Raw genomic sequence first — 15,986 nt, forward strand, 5'->3', positions numbered from 1 at the left:
TTGCAGCAGTCACTGTATCCAAAAAGGCGTTGGTAGTGTAACTATTTGACTGCAATTAATTAAGCTAAAAAACACACAGTTGCTCCAACTGGGACTATGTTAGAATCAATTCACCTTCTTTTATCCAATTTTGGTACTAAAACTAAAACTACAGATTAACTGATTCGGAAACTCGAAACTGCATGTTTAGTAAACAAAAATTGTTCATCTTTACAAAGCATCTGTTGCCCGACTAATCCCTTATTGTTTTAATCGTGATTTTTCAAATAGATAACAGATCAACTACCGAACACACATGCAGTGTAAATCGTAACACAGTGAATCCATACGAAGCAAGAAACAATATTTCGAATACAATAAGATTCCAAATCACATACTAGAAAGCATATATAGCCATAACATGAATTTTTCACTTGAAAGAAGTTAATTTTTAAGAGAGATTCCCAAGTGGGTAAACTTTGTACCAGAGATTTCATCAAACACGTAAAGAAAAAGATTGATTGCTGCGAAAGATAGATAAAAAAATACAGAAACTCAATACAAAGAAATGCCTGAGAATTCAGAAAACATCAATATTTTTTGCAAACCAATGATCTTTCAGCTAAAAAATGTAACTCAAAGAACCCAGATGTGAAACCGCCCAATATAATACTAATGGATTGAAATCCCAAAATTTAATCAGGACGTACGTATATGATCAGAAGCATCGTATACAATCAAAACATGGAAGGAAGATTTAACGAACCTGGAGCGAGATTATTAGCCATTGCAGGAATAGAATTATCACCTCCGTAAGCATAAACACCGTCGCCCTACCCGCATCGGGACCTGCATCATACCAATTCCCATATGGATCCGAACCCAAATCGGATCGGCTTCGGTTGTATCCCCCATACCTATCATCTAAATAGGAGCCGCCGGAGCCACCGCCGTGATCGAATTTCAGAGAATTCTCATATGGATTTTCATATCCAGAACACATGGTGGAGGCGTTTGGAAATTTCTGAAGAGGAAAGGCAGAGAAGTTGTGAGAGAGAAATGAAAATGAGGAGGGAGAGCTAACGTGATCTCTTTGAAAATAGGGAGTTAGAGATTTTGGGCGCTATGCCAAAATTTTGGCAGCCCTCCAAATTTTTAATCTCCCGCCTTCTCCAAAAGTTTTCAATTATGAAAATAAAATTAAAAACATCTATCACAGGTCAAAGGCGTGGTGAATTCACAAAAGACGATGTGGTAGTTTGAAGTAACCACGAGCATATTTGGTGGTAATTATGATATTCCATCACAAATATAAATGTCTGTTGTAGATTATTCGTTTTTAACAACAGGCCAAAATTTGATCGTGATGGATTAATGTTATCTACCACGAGTTAAACTTGACCGTGGTAATTGAATAGTTTTTACCACGGGTTATATATGCCCGTGATAGAATTGATGTGGTGGATGAACTGTTTTGTTCTAGTGGTAACTGGTAAGCCAAGCTTGGCAAATCATGGCCTTACCTTACTTATCCTGCTAACAGCTGGAAGAAAGAACTTATAAAATCCAGCCGAACTTGGGCATAAATTATAAACTTGAAAAAGTAGAATTGGCAATCAATTCGAGTAGATATTATATGCAAGTATCCTTAATGCAACTGGTATCTTGGCGAGATGTAATTTGTTGAACCTTTAATGGTAGTGCTTTGGCCTTCTAATCAACCATACAATATTGATGTTGAATTCTTTGTCCTGAAACAGCTGTGTTTTACTGCAAAAACCTGGTATGGTGGCTTCTTGGGCCTGATGATCTTTGGAGCTAGTGAAGTGATGGGGGTGTTGAGTACATGCCTGAAGACGAAGTGAAGGTGGCTGCCGCGGAGAGGCTTAGGATCTCGATGGAACGGATAGCCTTGCTAAAGGCAGCCCAACCTAAGAAAAAGATTCCCAAATCTGATGATGACGAAGACGAAGAAGAAGAGGATGAAAGCGACGAAGAAGATGAGGACAAAATCAAGAAAAAGAAGCAAAAGAAAAAAGATGGCGAGGAAAATGGAAAACCAAAGGGACCTACAACCCTGTCGAAGTTGACAGCAGAGGAGGCCGAACACCGTGCTCTTCAAACAGCAGTGCTCCAAGAGTGGCATACGTTGTGCAAGGATAGAAGTGTTGTACTAGGATAGCACCAAACCTTTTAGAACTAACTCTTGATAACCCACAGGAAATATATTAAATGAAATGCAAGAACAAAACATTAAAGACACCAAGATTTTAACGAGGTTCCTCAACAGTCAGTGTAACTGGAGTACGTCCTCGGAGCAGTAGGAGCTCACCCAATAATCCACTATCAACCAATTGAGAGTTTACAAAGTGTTGGCAATCTCACAACCCAAATAACCCAATACACCCAACAGCTCTCACACACCACAGAAACAAATAGAGAAAGAAATATAATGAATAATTTCTTCTCTATACATATAGCTCAAAGCTATTACAACAACTACTTTGGTGGATGATTACTAACCAAATGAAGCAGCAGCTTCTCTTCCTTTTGGGCTCTTTGCAAATCTCCTTGCTCTCGGCAGCTCTCACTTCTCACTTCAGAAAAATGAGCCCTTTTCTTCTACCTTTTTTCTTCTGCCCGAAACCAATAATTATGGCTTTGAAAAAGCCACAAAACAAGGAAACATAATCATGTTGTCATTTTTTTCTTTTGCTTTGTTTAATAGCCGAAAGCATTTTGTTTTGTTGTCCACTTGGCCACTTGGCCACTTATTCAACAATCTCCACCTTGGCCAAGTTCCGAAAAATGCCATGATAAGCCAACCAACACAATTAACACACAACATCACTCCCAAACACTAGCAAGAGAACAACTCATGCTGAGCCAAATGCTCCAAAACTCTTACTGCTCATCGCCTTCTTTATATAGGCAAAATGTGAGCCAAGTTCAAGCAATGAACAAACTTGGCTACACCAACAACCTTAGTCAACATATCAGCGGGGTTGTCTTTAGTTAGAATCTTCTGGAGAATGATTTCTCCTTCACCAACAACTTCACAAACAAAGTGATAACGCACATCTATGTGCTTGGTCCTCGCATGGTGAACCTGATACTTAGCCAAATAAATGATACTCTGACTATCACAATGCACCTCCACCTGCTTCTGATCAACCCCCAAATCTCTAATCAGCCCATGTATCCAAATGGCCTCCTTTATAGCTTCAGCAACTGCCATATATTCAGCCTCTGTAGTAGACAATGCAACAGACAACTGCAAAATGGACCTCCAACAAATTGGCCCTTTAGCCATAGTAAACACATAGCCTGTAGTAGACTTCCATCCATCCAGATCACCTACATAATCTGAATCAACATAACCAACTGCAAAATGACCAATACCAGAGTCATCTCTCTCAAAGCATAAACTAACATCTCGAGTACCATGGAGATACCTCAATATCCACTTAGCTGCTTGCCAATGCTCTTTACCTGGATTATGCATATATCGACTCACCATGCCAACTGCATGAGCAATATCCGGTCTAGAGCATACCATTGCATACATCAAACTACCAACCAAATTTTCATATGGTATATTTTTCATTTGCAGCTTCTCTTTATCAATTTTAGGACATTGTAGAGAACTCAATTTAAAATGAGGAGCCAAAGGGGTACTAACCGGTTTGGTTGAATCATGAACTCCAAACTTCCGAATCAACTTCTCAAGGTATTGTCTTTGATTCAAACTGACCAAACCCTTCTCTCTATCTCTAGTGATCTCCATGCCAAGGATCTTCTTCACTTGACCAAGATCCTTCATCTCAAACTCATTCTTCATTTGCTTCTTCAATTTTTCAATCTCTTCAACATTCTTTGAGGCAATCAACATATCATCAACATATATCAACAAATAAATGAAAGACCCATCTTACAACTTCTTGAAGTACACACAATGATCATATTGACTTCTAGAATAATTTTGGCCCCTCATAAATTTATCAAACCTCAAATACCATTGCCCTGGAGACTGCTTCAAGCCATAAAGTGATTTCTTCAATTTGCAAAACAAATTCTTCTTCCCTTTCACTATATACCCATCCGGTTGACACATATAAATCTCTTCATTAAAATCACCATGTAGGAAAGCCGTCTTCACATCAAGTTGCACAAGCTCAAGATCATACTGTGCAACAAGAGCTAACATAATGCGAATTGAGGAGTGTTTCACAACCGGAGAAAAGATTTCATTGTAGTCAATGCCCTCCTTTTGTGCATACCCTTTAGCAACTAATCTTGCTTTGAATCTCACATTACTTTTCTCATTAGCATCTTCCTTCTTGGCATACACCCATTTGCAACCGATAGCTTTCTTGCCCTTAGGCAATTTAGCTAACTCCCAAGTTTTGTTCTTCAAAAGAGAATTCATCTCATCACCCAGGGAATTGCACCACCTCTCATTTTCTTCACTCTCAATAGCTTCCTCAAAATTGGATGGAATCTCATCAGTGATAATAGGAAGAACAAAAGAAACATAGTCACTATACCGAGCTGGCTTGGTAATTTGTCTTTTTCCTCTGTTCTTGGCAATAGACTATTGAGGTGAAACTTCCTCTTCAACTTGAATGGAATCTTCAAGTTCAACTTCTTCAACATCCTCATGGTCTTCAACTTCTTCACTTGTAGTGGCTTCGACATCAGCGGAAATATGATTTGAAGTACCAGAGGCAACTTTCTCAAGCTCCACCTGTTGGACATCTTTCACATTCTTCTTAGAGTCTTTGAATATACTTTCTTCATCAAATGTCACATCTCTACTGATTATAAGTTTCTTCATCTCTGGGCACCACAACCTGTAACCTTTGACACCACTACTAAAACCAAGAAAGATAGCCTTTTTGGCTCTAGGATCAAGTTTACTTTCAGTCACATGAAAATAAGAAGGTGAACCAAAAATACGGATATAGTCATAATCAGAAGAAGGTTTTCCAGTCCATACATCCATTGGTGTTTTACCCTGAATAGCAGCTGAGGGTAACCGGTTGATGATGTGACATGCATAATTAACTGCCTCTGCCCAAAATGACTTGCTTAAACCCGACTGAGACAACATACATCTAACCTTCTCAAGCAAGGTTCGATTCAATCTTTCTGCAACTCCATTTTGTTATGGAGTTCCCTGAACACTAAAATGTCTCACAATCCCTTCCTCTTTGCAAACTTTAAAGAAAGGGTCGGATGTGTATTCTCCACCATTATCCGATCACAAAATTTTAATTTTTCTCCCAGTCTGGTTCTCAACCATTTTCTTCCAACTCAAGAAAATGTTCAACACCTCACTTTTGTGCTTCATAGTGTAGACCCAAGACATTCTTGAATAATCATCAACAAATGTCACAAACCAATGTCTACCACTAAAAAAGGGAGTCTTTGTAGGACCCCAAACATCCGAATGCATATAATCAAGAATGCCCTTCGTCTGATATACTGCAGTACCAAACTTCACTCTAGTTTGCTTTCCCAAGACACAATGCTCACAGAAATCAAGCTTACAAGTCGTGGCACCTTTTAGAAGACCTTGTTTCACAAGCCCTTGTAGAGCTTTCTCACCGGCATGACCTAATCTCATATGCCACAGTCTAGTAGTATCTGAATCAGATGTGCCCATATTTTCTGAGACTACAGACGTTTCATCTGTCACGGTGCTTCCTTGCAATAGATACAAATGACCACATCGAGGAGCTTTCATCACAACAAGTGCACAATAGGTAACTTTCAATGTCTGCTCATCTGAATGAAACCTGAAGCCCTTGGATTCCAAAGTACCCAAAGCAATAAGATTTTTCTTCAAATTCGGTACATACCGAACACCTGCCAACTCTTTAACCATGCCATCATGCAACTTCAAACGAACTGTACCAATCCCTTTTGTTATGCAAGGATTGTCATCTCCCATGAAGACAACGTCACCATCAAACTCTTTCAAGCTTGAAAACCAATCCTTGTGAGGAGTCATATGATGAGTACAACCCGTATCCAACACCCACTTAGTAGCACAATCAAATGATGAGGAAGTGGTTAAAGCAAAATCAGAAAAATCTGTTTCAACCTTAGCAACATTAGCTTCAGAACTTTCTTTGCCTTTGGTTTTCAATCTAGGACAATCTTTCTTCCAATGGCCCTTATTACGACAAAAGGCACATTCATCCATTTCCAAAGGTTTTCTACCTTTAGAGTTTCCTCTAGGTCGAGACTTTGATTTTTTTTCTACTAGAAGATGATATTCTCTCCGATGATCTACCTCTAACAAATAAAGCTTCAGAGGTACTATCATGATTTTTATCTCTATGCCTCATTTCATAATTCATCAAGGCATTTGACACATCTTCAAATTTCACAGTTTCTTTACCATGCATAATAGTGGTAACAAAATGCTCATAAGAGTCTGGCAAGGAATTCAACAATATTAAGGCTTTATCTTCATCCTTAATATCCTCATCTAAATTTAACAAGTCGGCAATCAACTTATTAAAAGCATCAAGGTGTCTAATCATTTTTGTACCTTCTTTGTATTGGAAGTGGTAGAGTTTTTTCTTCAAGTGTAGCCGGTTCTCTGCACTCTTCGTCATATACTTGTCTTCCAATTTTTGCCATAACACATTTGCCAATGTCTCCCGCATCACAAAATACTTATGAGTTTTTGCAAAGCACAATAGAATTGAAGAGCAAGCCCACAAATTTAATTTCTCTCATTCCAGCTTCGACATAGCTTCCGGCTTCTCTCCCAAAGCGGCAAGTAGATCTTGTTGAGCCAACACATCTTTGACCTCACATTGCCACATCCCGAAGTTGTTTGTGCCATCACACTTTTCCACTTCGAACTTTGCATTTTGCACCGTAGTTCTTGCAAACCCGGAGCTGCTTCCAAAAGGATTCTCATCTTGCCCGTCTGACATCTTTGGCAACTAGACAGTACCTAAGAGCAACGAGTGCTCTGATACCAATTGTTGTGCTAGGATAACACCAAACCTTTTAGAACCAACTCTTGATAACCCACAGGAAATATATCAAATGAAATGCAAGAACAAAATATTAAAGACACCAAGATTTTAACGAGGTTCCTCAACAGTCAGTGTAACTGGAGTACGTCCTCGGAGCAGTAGGAGCTCACCCAATAATCCACTATCAACCAATTGAGAGTTTACAAAGTGTTGGCAATCTCACAACCCAAATAACCCAATACACCCAACAGCTCTCACACACCACAGAAACAAATAGAGAAAGAAATATAATGAATAATTTCTTCTCTATACATATAGCTCAAAGCTATTACAACAACAACTACTTTGGTGGATGATTACTAACCAAATGAAACAGCAGCTTCTCTTCCTTTTGGGCTCTCTGCAAATCTCCTTGCTCTCGGCAGCTCTCACTTCTCACTTCAGAAAAATGAGCCCTCTTCTTCTACCTTTTTTCTTCTGCCCGAAACCAATAATTATGGCTTTGAAAAAGCCACAAAACAAGGAAACATAATCATGTTGTCATTTTTTTCTTTTGCTTTGTTTAATAGCCGAAAGCATTTTGTTTTGTTGTCCACTTGGCCACTTGGCCACTGGCGAAGCCACGTGAGGGCGAGGAGTGGCGGTCGCCACTCCCCTCACCGGAAAACTGGACTGGATATATGGGTCAGCCCCTCCCCTTGCTCGCCGGAAAACCCATTGGTTCAGTGGTTCAGTGCTCCCTGCTTCGGTGATGTCTGGTGCGCGCAGCAGACTGAGTGTCTGCGTTTTAATTTTTTTTTTTAAAGTAATTGAAACGGCACCGTTTCGTAGGTTTCAAAATAAAAATATATATATTGGGGGGACCCCGTGTCCCCCTTTCACTCTTAATCCCTCTAAGACCTCAGTGCAGGACACGTCCCCTTTTGTTTTTCAACCTTTCTGCCAGAGAGCACAGCAAAGCTACCCCCAAAGTCCCATCAGCAACAAAAAGAAATATTTTTTAATTCGAATTGAATTGTCAACCTTCTTCCAGGCTCCAGCCACTCTACACTTCTCCAGCAGATGAGCCATCGGCTTCAGCCTTCTAAGGTAGTTTTATTTATTTCTCAAATTTACAATCCTTAACCTTAATTAATTATTTAATACACATTTTGTTTGATTGGCATAGAATTTTATGGTAATGCACTAATATGATTATCGATTATTGATCTGATTCTATGATTTTTTTATGTGAAATTAAAATTATTTTTTTGGGTGAAAATTAAAATTTGAATTCTTGATTATTTCATATGATTAGTTGAATTGAATATTTATTTATTGAATAATTTGTATGCTATTGGTATTGCTTAATTGAATTGTTGGTTGGATTAATTATGATGCATATTAGTATAGTCTACTTTAGGATTAAGAGTGTAAGAATTTTTTTTCCTCTCCATTTTACAGTTACGTAATGGAACAATATTATAAAAAGCAATGCTTAAATCCTCCTTCAAACATTTGAGGTAGTCCTTCTCCTTCAAATATTCAAAGTGGTCCTCCTCCTTCTCCTTCAAATATTCCAAGAAGTCATCCTTCAAGTATTCTGAGTAGTTCACAACAAAGTGAGGTCACTGAGATAGATGAAATTTTGGCTAATCTTCCTGAAGATCATGGACATAGACGTCAAATGCTTGATTATCTACCTAATTATCGTGAAGCAATCGTAGACACTATCTCCAAAATGATCATTGTCAACCTAGAGACCACATCATGCCAAGAAGAGTTAGCGACAAAAGATGTTTTATCATCGGTTGGTTTGATAAGTTTCGCCCCTCCCCCAGTCAATTCCTGGCTTCGCCACTGCACTTGGCCACTTATTCAACAAGAAGTGCTAAAGTTAATTGATGGACCGACAAAAGAAGGGAGCACCACCAATCTCTTTCCGAGTGAATCTAACAGCCGGGAATCGCCCCTTGCATTTCGCGGCTTAACACGTTTGGGATATCAATGAACAGAGTTAACTTTGCTCCGTGTGGACTGCATCCAAATCCACCACACTCATGCGCTTGCACAGGTGAGTCTGTGAGGTGGTCACTGACAACTAACCATGTGTGTAACTCCATGGTTTTGAGTGCTTGGCAGATGCTTGCGATTTCCACCGGATTTGTTCGCTTCCGGCTAAATTCAACGGTCACTTGCCCCGGTCTCGTCGTACTTTTCTTCACACCTTCAATCCCGGATCGTGCGTTAACTGAGGCTGTCTAGTAGAAGTAGATGTTAAATTTTAGGAAATTAGTTTGGTGTTTGTGTGAAAATTGTGCGATTAAACTGGGGTTTGTCTCTCTTCCCCCTATATTTTTGTATTTTCTGTTTCTTGGCCCATTGTTCATCATTGAATTATACAGGAGAGAGTTTCAATTCTTCATGTTGTAAAACAATTTTTGTAAAATTTGAGAATAATGTATTTTCATTTAGACCATGCATTCCAACTGATTCCTAATTCCATTCTAAATCGACGTTTGAATTGTTGGACCTGGCGTGGTCCTCGTAAATAAAACGAGGATTCTGAATAAATTTCAGTGTATTGACACATATCAATCTTGTCGTTTACCCATATAACAAGTTTAGTTTTGGGACGAAGAACATGATTTACAAGGATCACGAAGCAAAAAGATTGGACAAGGCCCACCTACTTCTCATGAAAATGAAAGCATTCATAGTTTCTTCGGACCTAGATCCTCTCTGAGGCAAACCTTTGGGATCCTACTGAACGACAAACACGGGCCGTTGGATTTTGATCCAACGGCTATAAATAGGGGATCCCTCTTAAAGTTATAATAATTGTAACCATTGGATCGAAATCCAACGGCCCATGTTTATCGCTCAGCAGGATCCCGAAGGTTTGCCTCGGAGAGGTTCCAGTTCCAGTTTCTTTTATATTCTATTACGAACGTGTTGAAAGTTTCAAAAGCACACATGCATGCATGTATTATTATTCAACTTAATTTCTGATGATGTTACACAGTCAAAGGAAGGGATATTGAAACTCGATCTCCACCGCCAGTTTAATGTATATAATGAACGGACGGCATCTAACCAAATTGGTGACAACATAGGGATGAAACCTTGACTTTTCAGTACTGGCATCATGGGATTAGGATATGATAATTTTCCTTGGCTGCCAAGCCTCACTGTGTATATAAATGGAGGTTCTGCATCGTCCTCCATTCACAACCACTTTTACACGTACATCAAGTTAACAATTTTCTTCATATTTCCTTCCTTCTATTTGCTCAAAATGGTGAGTTTGTGTTGTTCATTTTTCAAGATTTTATTGTTAATTATTATTATTATTATTTTCAAATGGGAGTGCCTACTTGAATTTGTGGGTCCCATCACAAAAATATTGGAGGCGTACTATGGAAAAGGATCCTCTTCGGATCCTCTTTGTGAGAATCTGGATGATCAATCAATTATGTTCGTTCATTGTATATCATGCGATCATAAACTTCAATATATATACGGTTAAAATATATGACTAAAAAAATTATATTATTCAGTCTCAATTTTTTTTTTTTTTAAATATTGGCTGACATTTTGACTTGTTATTGCTTCTCTCTGCATTTGGTGGGAAGCAGGCTCTTTCACTCACTATTGAGGTATGGCTATTCCTCTTTTTTTTTTTTTCTTTTCCTTTTCTATCTTATTTATTTTTTGGAACTAAAATTTTCTCTATGTTTCAACATTAACTTCAATATATTTTTTACCAGAAAGAATTTGCTCAAAACTCAGAAAGAATTAAGTCTGTGGATCTACATCCAACTGAGCCATGGTAATTGCTTGTCTTGGCAATTCTGTTTATGTTTTCTGCATCTCCTCGTTTTGATTTTTTTTCATATTCTTACCCTAAACCCTAAACCCTAATTGATGCAAGTGCAACCTTCTGCTATCCACTTTCGATTTCGTGTACGTTAATTGATTGAATTCTAAAAATGCAAGATAATCAAAGCTTGTTGGTAATGTTTTGCATGTAGGGTTCTGGTCAGTTTGTATTCAGGTGCTGTTTGTATCTGGAATTACCAATCACAGACCATGGAGAAGTCCTTCAAGGTCACTGAATCACCAGGTACATTATTTTCTTTCATATGTTCTTGTTGCGTGCCTACCGAAGTTTCTCTCATTGACAGATATGACTTTGCGTCTAAATTTTGTTTACATGTGCTTGCAGTCAGGTCAGCAAAGTTTGTAGCACGCGAACACTGGATAGTAACCGCAGCTGATGACACATTTATTCGCGTCTACAACTATGACACGACGGAAAAGATCAAAGAGTTTGAAGCACATACAGATTATATCAGGAGTGTGACTGTCCATCCTACTCTACCTTATCTCTTGTCATGCTCGGACGACAACGTTATAAAGCTTTGGGATTGGGAGAAGGATTGGTCATGCACTCAGATCTTTGAGGGACATTCTCACTATGTAATGCAAGTGGCGTTCAATCCAAACGACACCAATACTTTCTCTAGTGCGTCTCTTGATGGCACTGTCAAGGTATTGCAAGGATTGTTATTTGTGCAAACTTAACCGTAAAATTTTCAGCGTCATGACTTCTGTGACACTCATATACTTTTGCAGGTATGGAGGATTGGCTCCGCTGGCCCAGAGTTTACATTAGAGGACCACTTAAAAGGAGTAAATTGCGTTCATTACTTCATTCGCGACAATAAAACATATCTATTGAGTGGTTCCGACGATTTTACTGTTAAGGTTTGTGATGAAATGTTGGTTATATATATGTACTGAATATGATGATATGTGTTCGTCTTTGCGTGCATATGAATTTGAATGTATTATGTCAATGCAGGTATGGGACTACGAAACCAAAAGCTGTGTCCAAACTTTAGAAGGCCATGAGCACAATGTAACTGCTCTATGTGTTCATCCTGAGCTTCCCATAATAATCACAGCTTCTGAGGATGGGAATGTTCACATTTGGCATGCAGCCACTTTTAGGTAACCGTCTTTTACGATTCAAAATATTTACACCAGAAACGCAGTTAACTCGATTTCTGTTTACGTCTTCTTTTTGTAACCCATTCTTATGGTCTTGCAGGCTAGAAAAGAGACTGAGCTACGATCTCGAAAGAGTTTGGACCATCGCACACTCGAAAGGATCAGACAAGTGAGTTTTTTTCCATCTTTTTCTTGTTGTTAGGATTCGTTTTGTTGTGGCATTTGATTGATTACCAGTGACGATATAAATTGACTTCGTACTTCATTGCTCTGCAGAGTTGCATTTGGATTTGACAAAGGAATAGTTGTGGTTAAAATGAATGGTCATGTTGATCTCCAAGCTTAGAAGGAAAGGTTGAAGGAATAAAAGAGATCTAGTGATCATGTGATTAATACCTTCACCTTGTCAATAAATGATTTCGACACACAAGACTAATATACTTGTTGACACGTTCTCTAATACAAGTAGATTTCATAGTTGTATGCAAGTTTCGTATTGCCAAGTGTGTCAGCAAGTGTGTTAGTTTTGTATGTCTAAATAGTGTTACATTTACCACGTATGGAATTATTCCAAGGACTTTACGATGTTACTCTTATTGTTGTATTATATGTATCAATAAAACTATAAATAATGTTTCGAATGATCCCTGAGTTTGACATAACTCTTTATGTTGGCTCCGGAGTTTTTTTTTCTTCTTTCTTTTGAGTTGTTTGAGATGCAAAATTATACCTGAATTTTTCCGCTGATTCTGAAACAAAAGTGCGTGGCATGAAGTAATACCATGTAAAAATGATCAGATATTTTACAAATAAAACCCAGAAATCACAATCCTTCTGTTACACATATCAACTACGCCGTTATAACGTAATTTCTTAGGGACTTATACAACAGAGTAGAGTCTAATAATCTAGTCAGACGATACATACGAAGATTAGATGTTCCTACGGTTAATACCCCTGATTAGAATGATCATACATTTAGCAAACACATTCCAGATGTAGAACCCTAATATCACATCTGCCACCAATTACGACTTGAACAATAATCCCCTGAATTTACGTTGCTCTTTCGAAACTACCACCAACCTGCATATGTAGCCATTCGGGCTGTGAGCTTTGGGCGTACTCCCTAGGTGTGTGGGAGCCAAATAACAACCCTGCAGCGTCAAATGGCTGTGCACCGAGCTGAAACACCAGGTCAACACGTAAGAAACTCATACAGCACATACCTTGGCTTTCCGTGTTTTGAAGGAAACTTTACTTGTTCAACCGGGGAGATAGTAGATAATTGCAATATGAGTTAACGGGACGAGAATCTAAACAAGGATAATGTCATCATGATGATAGAAAAGAACTGTGATCCTGAGAATTAGGAGGCAGCAGAATGGTGATAGCATTTAAATTCGAGATGGAAAATGGAAGAGGACTTCACCATTCCTGGGAAATCAAGGACTAAGAAAATATCATTACTATCGTATTGTTATGCTCAAATAGATGACATGATGCATTAATGTCATCGCAAATAATACAAGAGATTTTCCGGAATCTTTATGCGTATAGCAAGGGTTAGGTTATAGAAAAAGATGAGCATAGAAGGAAGTGCCTTGCTGTTCTTTCCCTTAACAATGCCACAAGAAATGCACAACTGCAAATCTTGGGAAATCAAGAGCAACACTGTGGTGTCCAGCGGCCAAGCTTACAACAAACACACTCCTCTGTTGGCAGACATTTACATTCCTTGATGCATCTCCAAGATTGAAATGTTGTACCCAAAAAATCCCTAGACGAAGGTTTACATTCTAAAAAAGCAGTAGGATCTTCAGAAATTTATTTAACCGGAAATAAAAATGCATTTCAAGGATTATATATTGGAAATAGATCCAGAAAGAGTAGTTCAGTGGATTTTATGTAGGTTATAGAAGTGCAGCTTACTTACATCTTTTGGAGGAAACGCTTCAATAGCGGGATTCATGTTCATCCTTGAATTGACTGCTTCAAGCTTCATTGAAAGGAACTACAGAATCGAATAAACAGATTACAGACTTGGGTTAAACAGTTTAAAGCAAAATCGTGTAACCAAGTACCACTAGATAGAGTCAAAAGGAATAGATACCTCGACCTGGTGCTGCAGTGATTGGATGTAATTAATAATCTCGTCAAGGACAAGTGCTTTCCCAATAACCTTTTTCAGAAAAAAAAAAAGAAAAAAAAAAGAAAGTTAACATATGTAAGGGAAACATACTTGGTGAAACAAAATTGATTTCAGAATTCGGATCACTAGATAATTACCAAGATGTTTAGAATAAATCTAGTAATGAAATTGGAAACAACATAGTACATAACAAAGATTTCCTTTACAAACTACGTTGATCATATGCTAAGTAAATATTATGACAAACATAAAACCAACGAGACAACATTGAATACCTTGTTGCATCCAGGAACCAAATCTTGGAGAATTTTCATCCTCTCGCTGATCTTCTCTCTCCTAGCCTGCCAAAACGAGCATGGTACGCAACATGTTCAAAGAGTGAATGAATCACACTGATTTACCAAACATGTCAATAAAACAGAAACCTATTCCCTATCGATAACTACAGAGCTTGATTAAGAACAGGCAAACCGTAATAGATGTTCTAGATTCTTATATTGAAATTTTAAAAGGACGAAAAGTGCATTACTCTCTCGGCTAGACTGTGGCTATCTGTAGCTTGTCCCCTTCTTGCCCTCACATGGATAAAGTCTTGCTTGGGTGGCTCGGAAGGTTTAGTGCTTTCTTCAGCTGGCTTCTTGTCACCAGCAGCTGAACTTTCTTCAACTTCAGCCTTCAAACTGCCATTTTCGTTACTGGATCCCGCTAATTTCATCCGTTTTCCACCCGAATATTTCTGTTCGAGAACAAACAGGGCAAAGAAAACAATAAAAAAAATTCAAGAACAAGCAACAAAATACAAACATACATCAATAACTGAAAATCATGTAGCTTAACTTGCTTAACGACACACATCACGCCAATTTCGGATGCATTAACATTCAAATCAAGTCTTTACACATAGCTGAGATAGCATAATCACAATTTCACAAACTTTACTACTTCACTCAATTATTTCCCAACAAATAGTTCACTAAATTAAGTTCAAATATAAAGGCCCCCGACTAAAATTCGTTCCTTTTTTCCAATTATTTCCCTCCATTAGCCATAATTCAGCTAAATTATAACAAAAACACATACAAAGTTCATTGCTTTAGCATTAATTTGCAACATTTTCTCAGAAAACCAAACATAAAATCGAGCCAAGCAATCAAATTTCACTTGAAGGAGTGAAAAATTACGAACCAAGCCATTGCCACTACTGGTGGAAACCTGCTTCGAAGACTCGTCCTCAGAGCTCACATCCCTTCTCTTTCTTCCGCGGCCGCCACCGCCACCGCCACAGCCGCCGCCACTTTGCTCAGTCACAGTCGATTCCTCCAACGACCCATCTCTGTTCACAGAGCTATCTCCAAGCCCACCGAAACTCTGACCCAAGTTACCCATTCGGAGCCCCAACCCGCCACCGCTGCCACCGGGTTCGCCGCTGATGGGCCAAATCTCCGCCAGGCTGTAGGATGCTGGGTTAGCTGCTGAGAAGGAAGACTCGTGGATCAGTGGAGGATCCATTTTGTCAACAACCGAATTCATTCGAACCGACCCGACCCGGTATCCGTATCCGAATCCGAAACCAAAACTTGAGGTTCCCACAGAGAGAGTAGAGTAAGCTTGTGGGGGAGTGAATGCGGGGTTTAGTGAGCTGATGGGTTATTTAACAAGTGATGTAGAGAGAGAAAGATTTGGTTTTTAGAGAGAGAGAGGCATTAATGGATGATGATGAAAGTTAGAGAGAGACGGACAGAGAGAAGCGGCTCCGTTTAGCAAGTGGACATCCAGAAGGGGAAGGAGGTGGATTGTCTGCCCTTTCATTTCTATACTCTTCTCATTTTTTGTTTGTTTGTGTAATCACGTTTAAGTTA

The 15,986-nt window shown here is 38.8% G+C and overlaps 2 protein-coding genes across 2 annotated transcripts; one reads left to right on the forward strand and one right to left on the reverse strand.

Annotated features, from left to right (window-relative positions):
- The first annotated feature begins 10,163 nt into the window (after positions 1 to 10,163).
- Positions 10,164 to 12,619, forward strand: LOC103409739 (coatomer subunit beta'-1-like). The gene is made up of 9 exons (XM_008348532.3): positions 10,164 to 10,260; positions 10,598 to 10,618; positions 10,730 to 10,791; positions 10,994 to 11,085; positions 11,188 to 11,513; positions 11,598 to 11,729; positions 11,827 to 11,975; positions 12,076 to 12,144; positions 12,252 to 12,619. Exons 1-9 carry the CDS (start codon positions 10,258 to 10,260, stop codon positions 12,319 to 12,321), a joined length of 924 nt encoding a protein of 307 aa, XP_008346754.3. The 5' UTR covers positions 10,164 to 10,257; the 3' UTR covers positions 12,322 to 12,619.
- Positions 12,620 to 12,753: 134 nt separating this feature from the next.
- Positions 12,754 to 15,934, reverse strand: LOC103437779 (transcription factor BHLH089-like). Its single transcript, XM_008376281.4, has 6 exons — positions 15,313 to 15,934; positions 14,657 to 14,863; positions 14,403 to 14,468; positions 14,089 to 14,157; positions 13,912 to 13,989; positions 12,754 to 13,160 (listed from the first exon to the last, which is right to left on the reverse strand). Exons 1-6 carry the CDS (start codon positions 15,655 to 15,657, stop codon positions 13,032 to 13,034), a joined length of 894 nt encoding a protein of 297 aa, XP_008374503.4. The 5' UTR covers positions 15,658 to 15,934; the 3' UTR covers positions 12,754 to 13,031.
- Between the last annotated feature and the right edge of the window lie 52 nt (positions 15,935 to 15,986).

The sequence above is a fragment of the Malus domestica genome, chromosome 06, assembly GCF_042453785.1.
Source record: "Malus domestica chromosome 06, GDT2T_hap1".
NCBI classification, from domain to species: Eukaryota; Viridiplantae; Streptophyta; class Magnoliopsida; order Rosales; family Rosaceae; genus Malus; species Malus domestica.

Bases quoted from the DNA above. Each gene is read 5' to 3' on its own strand.
- LOC103437779 (XM_008376281.4), bottom strand. From the start codon at position 15,657: ATGAATTCGGTTGTTGACAAAATGGATCCTCCACTGATCCACGAGTCT. The intron at 14,864-15,312 runs GTTCGTAATTTT...GTTCTCGAACAG, and splicing joins CCAGTAGTGGCAATGGCTTG to AAATATTCGGGTGGAAAACG. The intron at 14,158-14,402 runs GTATTCAATGTT...TTTCTGAAAAAG, and splicing joins TGGTTCCTGGATGCAACAAG to GTTATTGGGAAAGCACTTGT.
- LOC103409739 (XM_008348532.3), top strand. The intron at 10,792-10,993 runs GTAATTGCTTGT...TTTTGCATGTAG, and splicing joins CTACATCCAACTGAGCCATG to GGTTCTGGTCAGTTTGTATT. The intron at 11,514-11,597 runs GTATTGCAAGGA...ATACTTTTGCAG, and splicing joins CTCTTGATGGCACTGTCAAG to GTATGGAGGATTGGCTCCGC.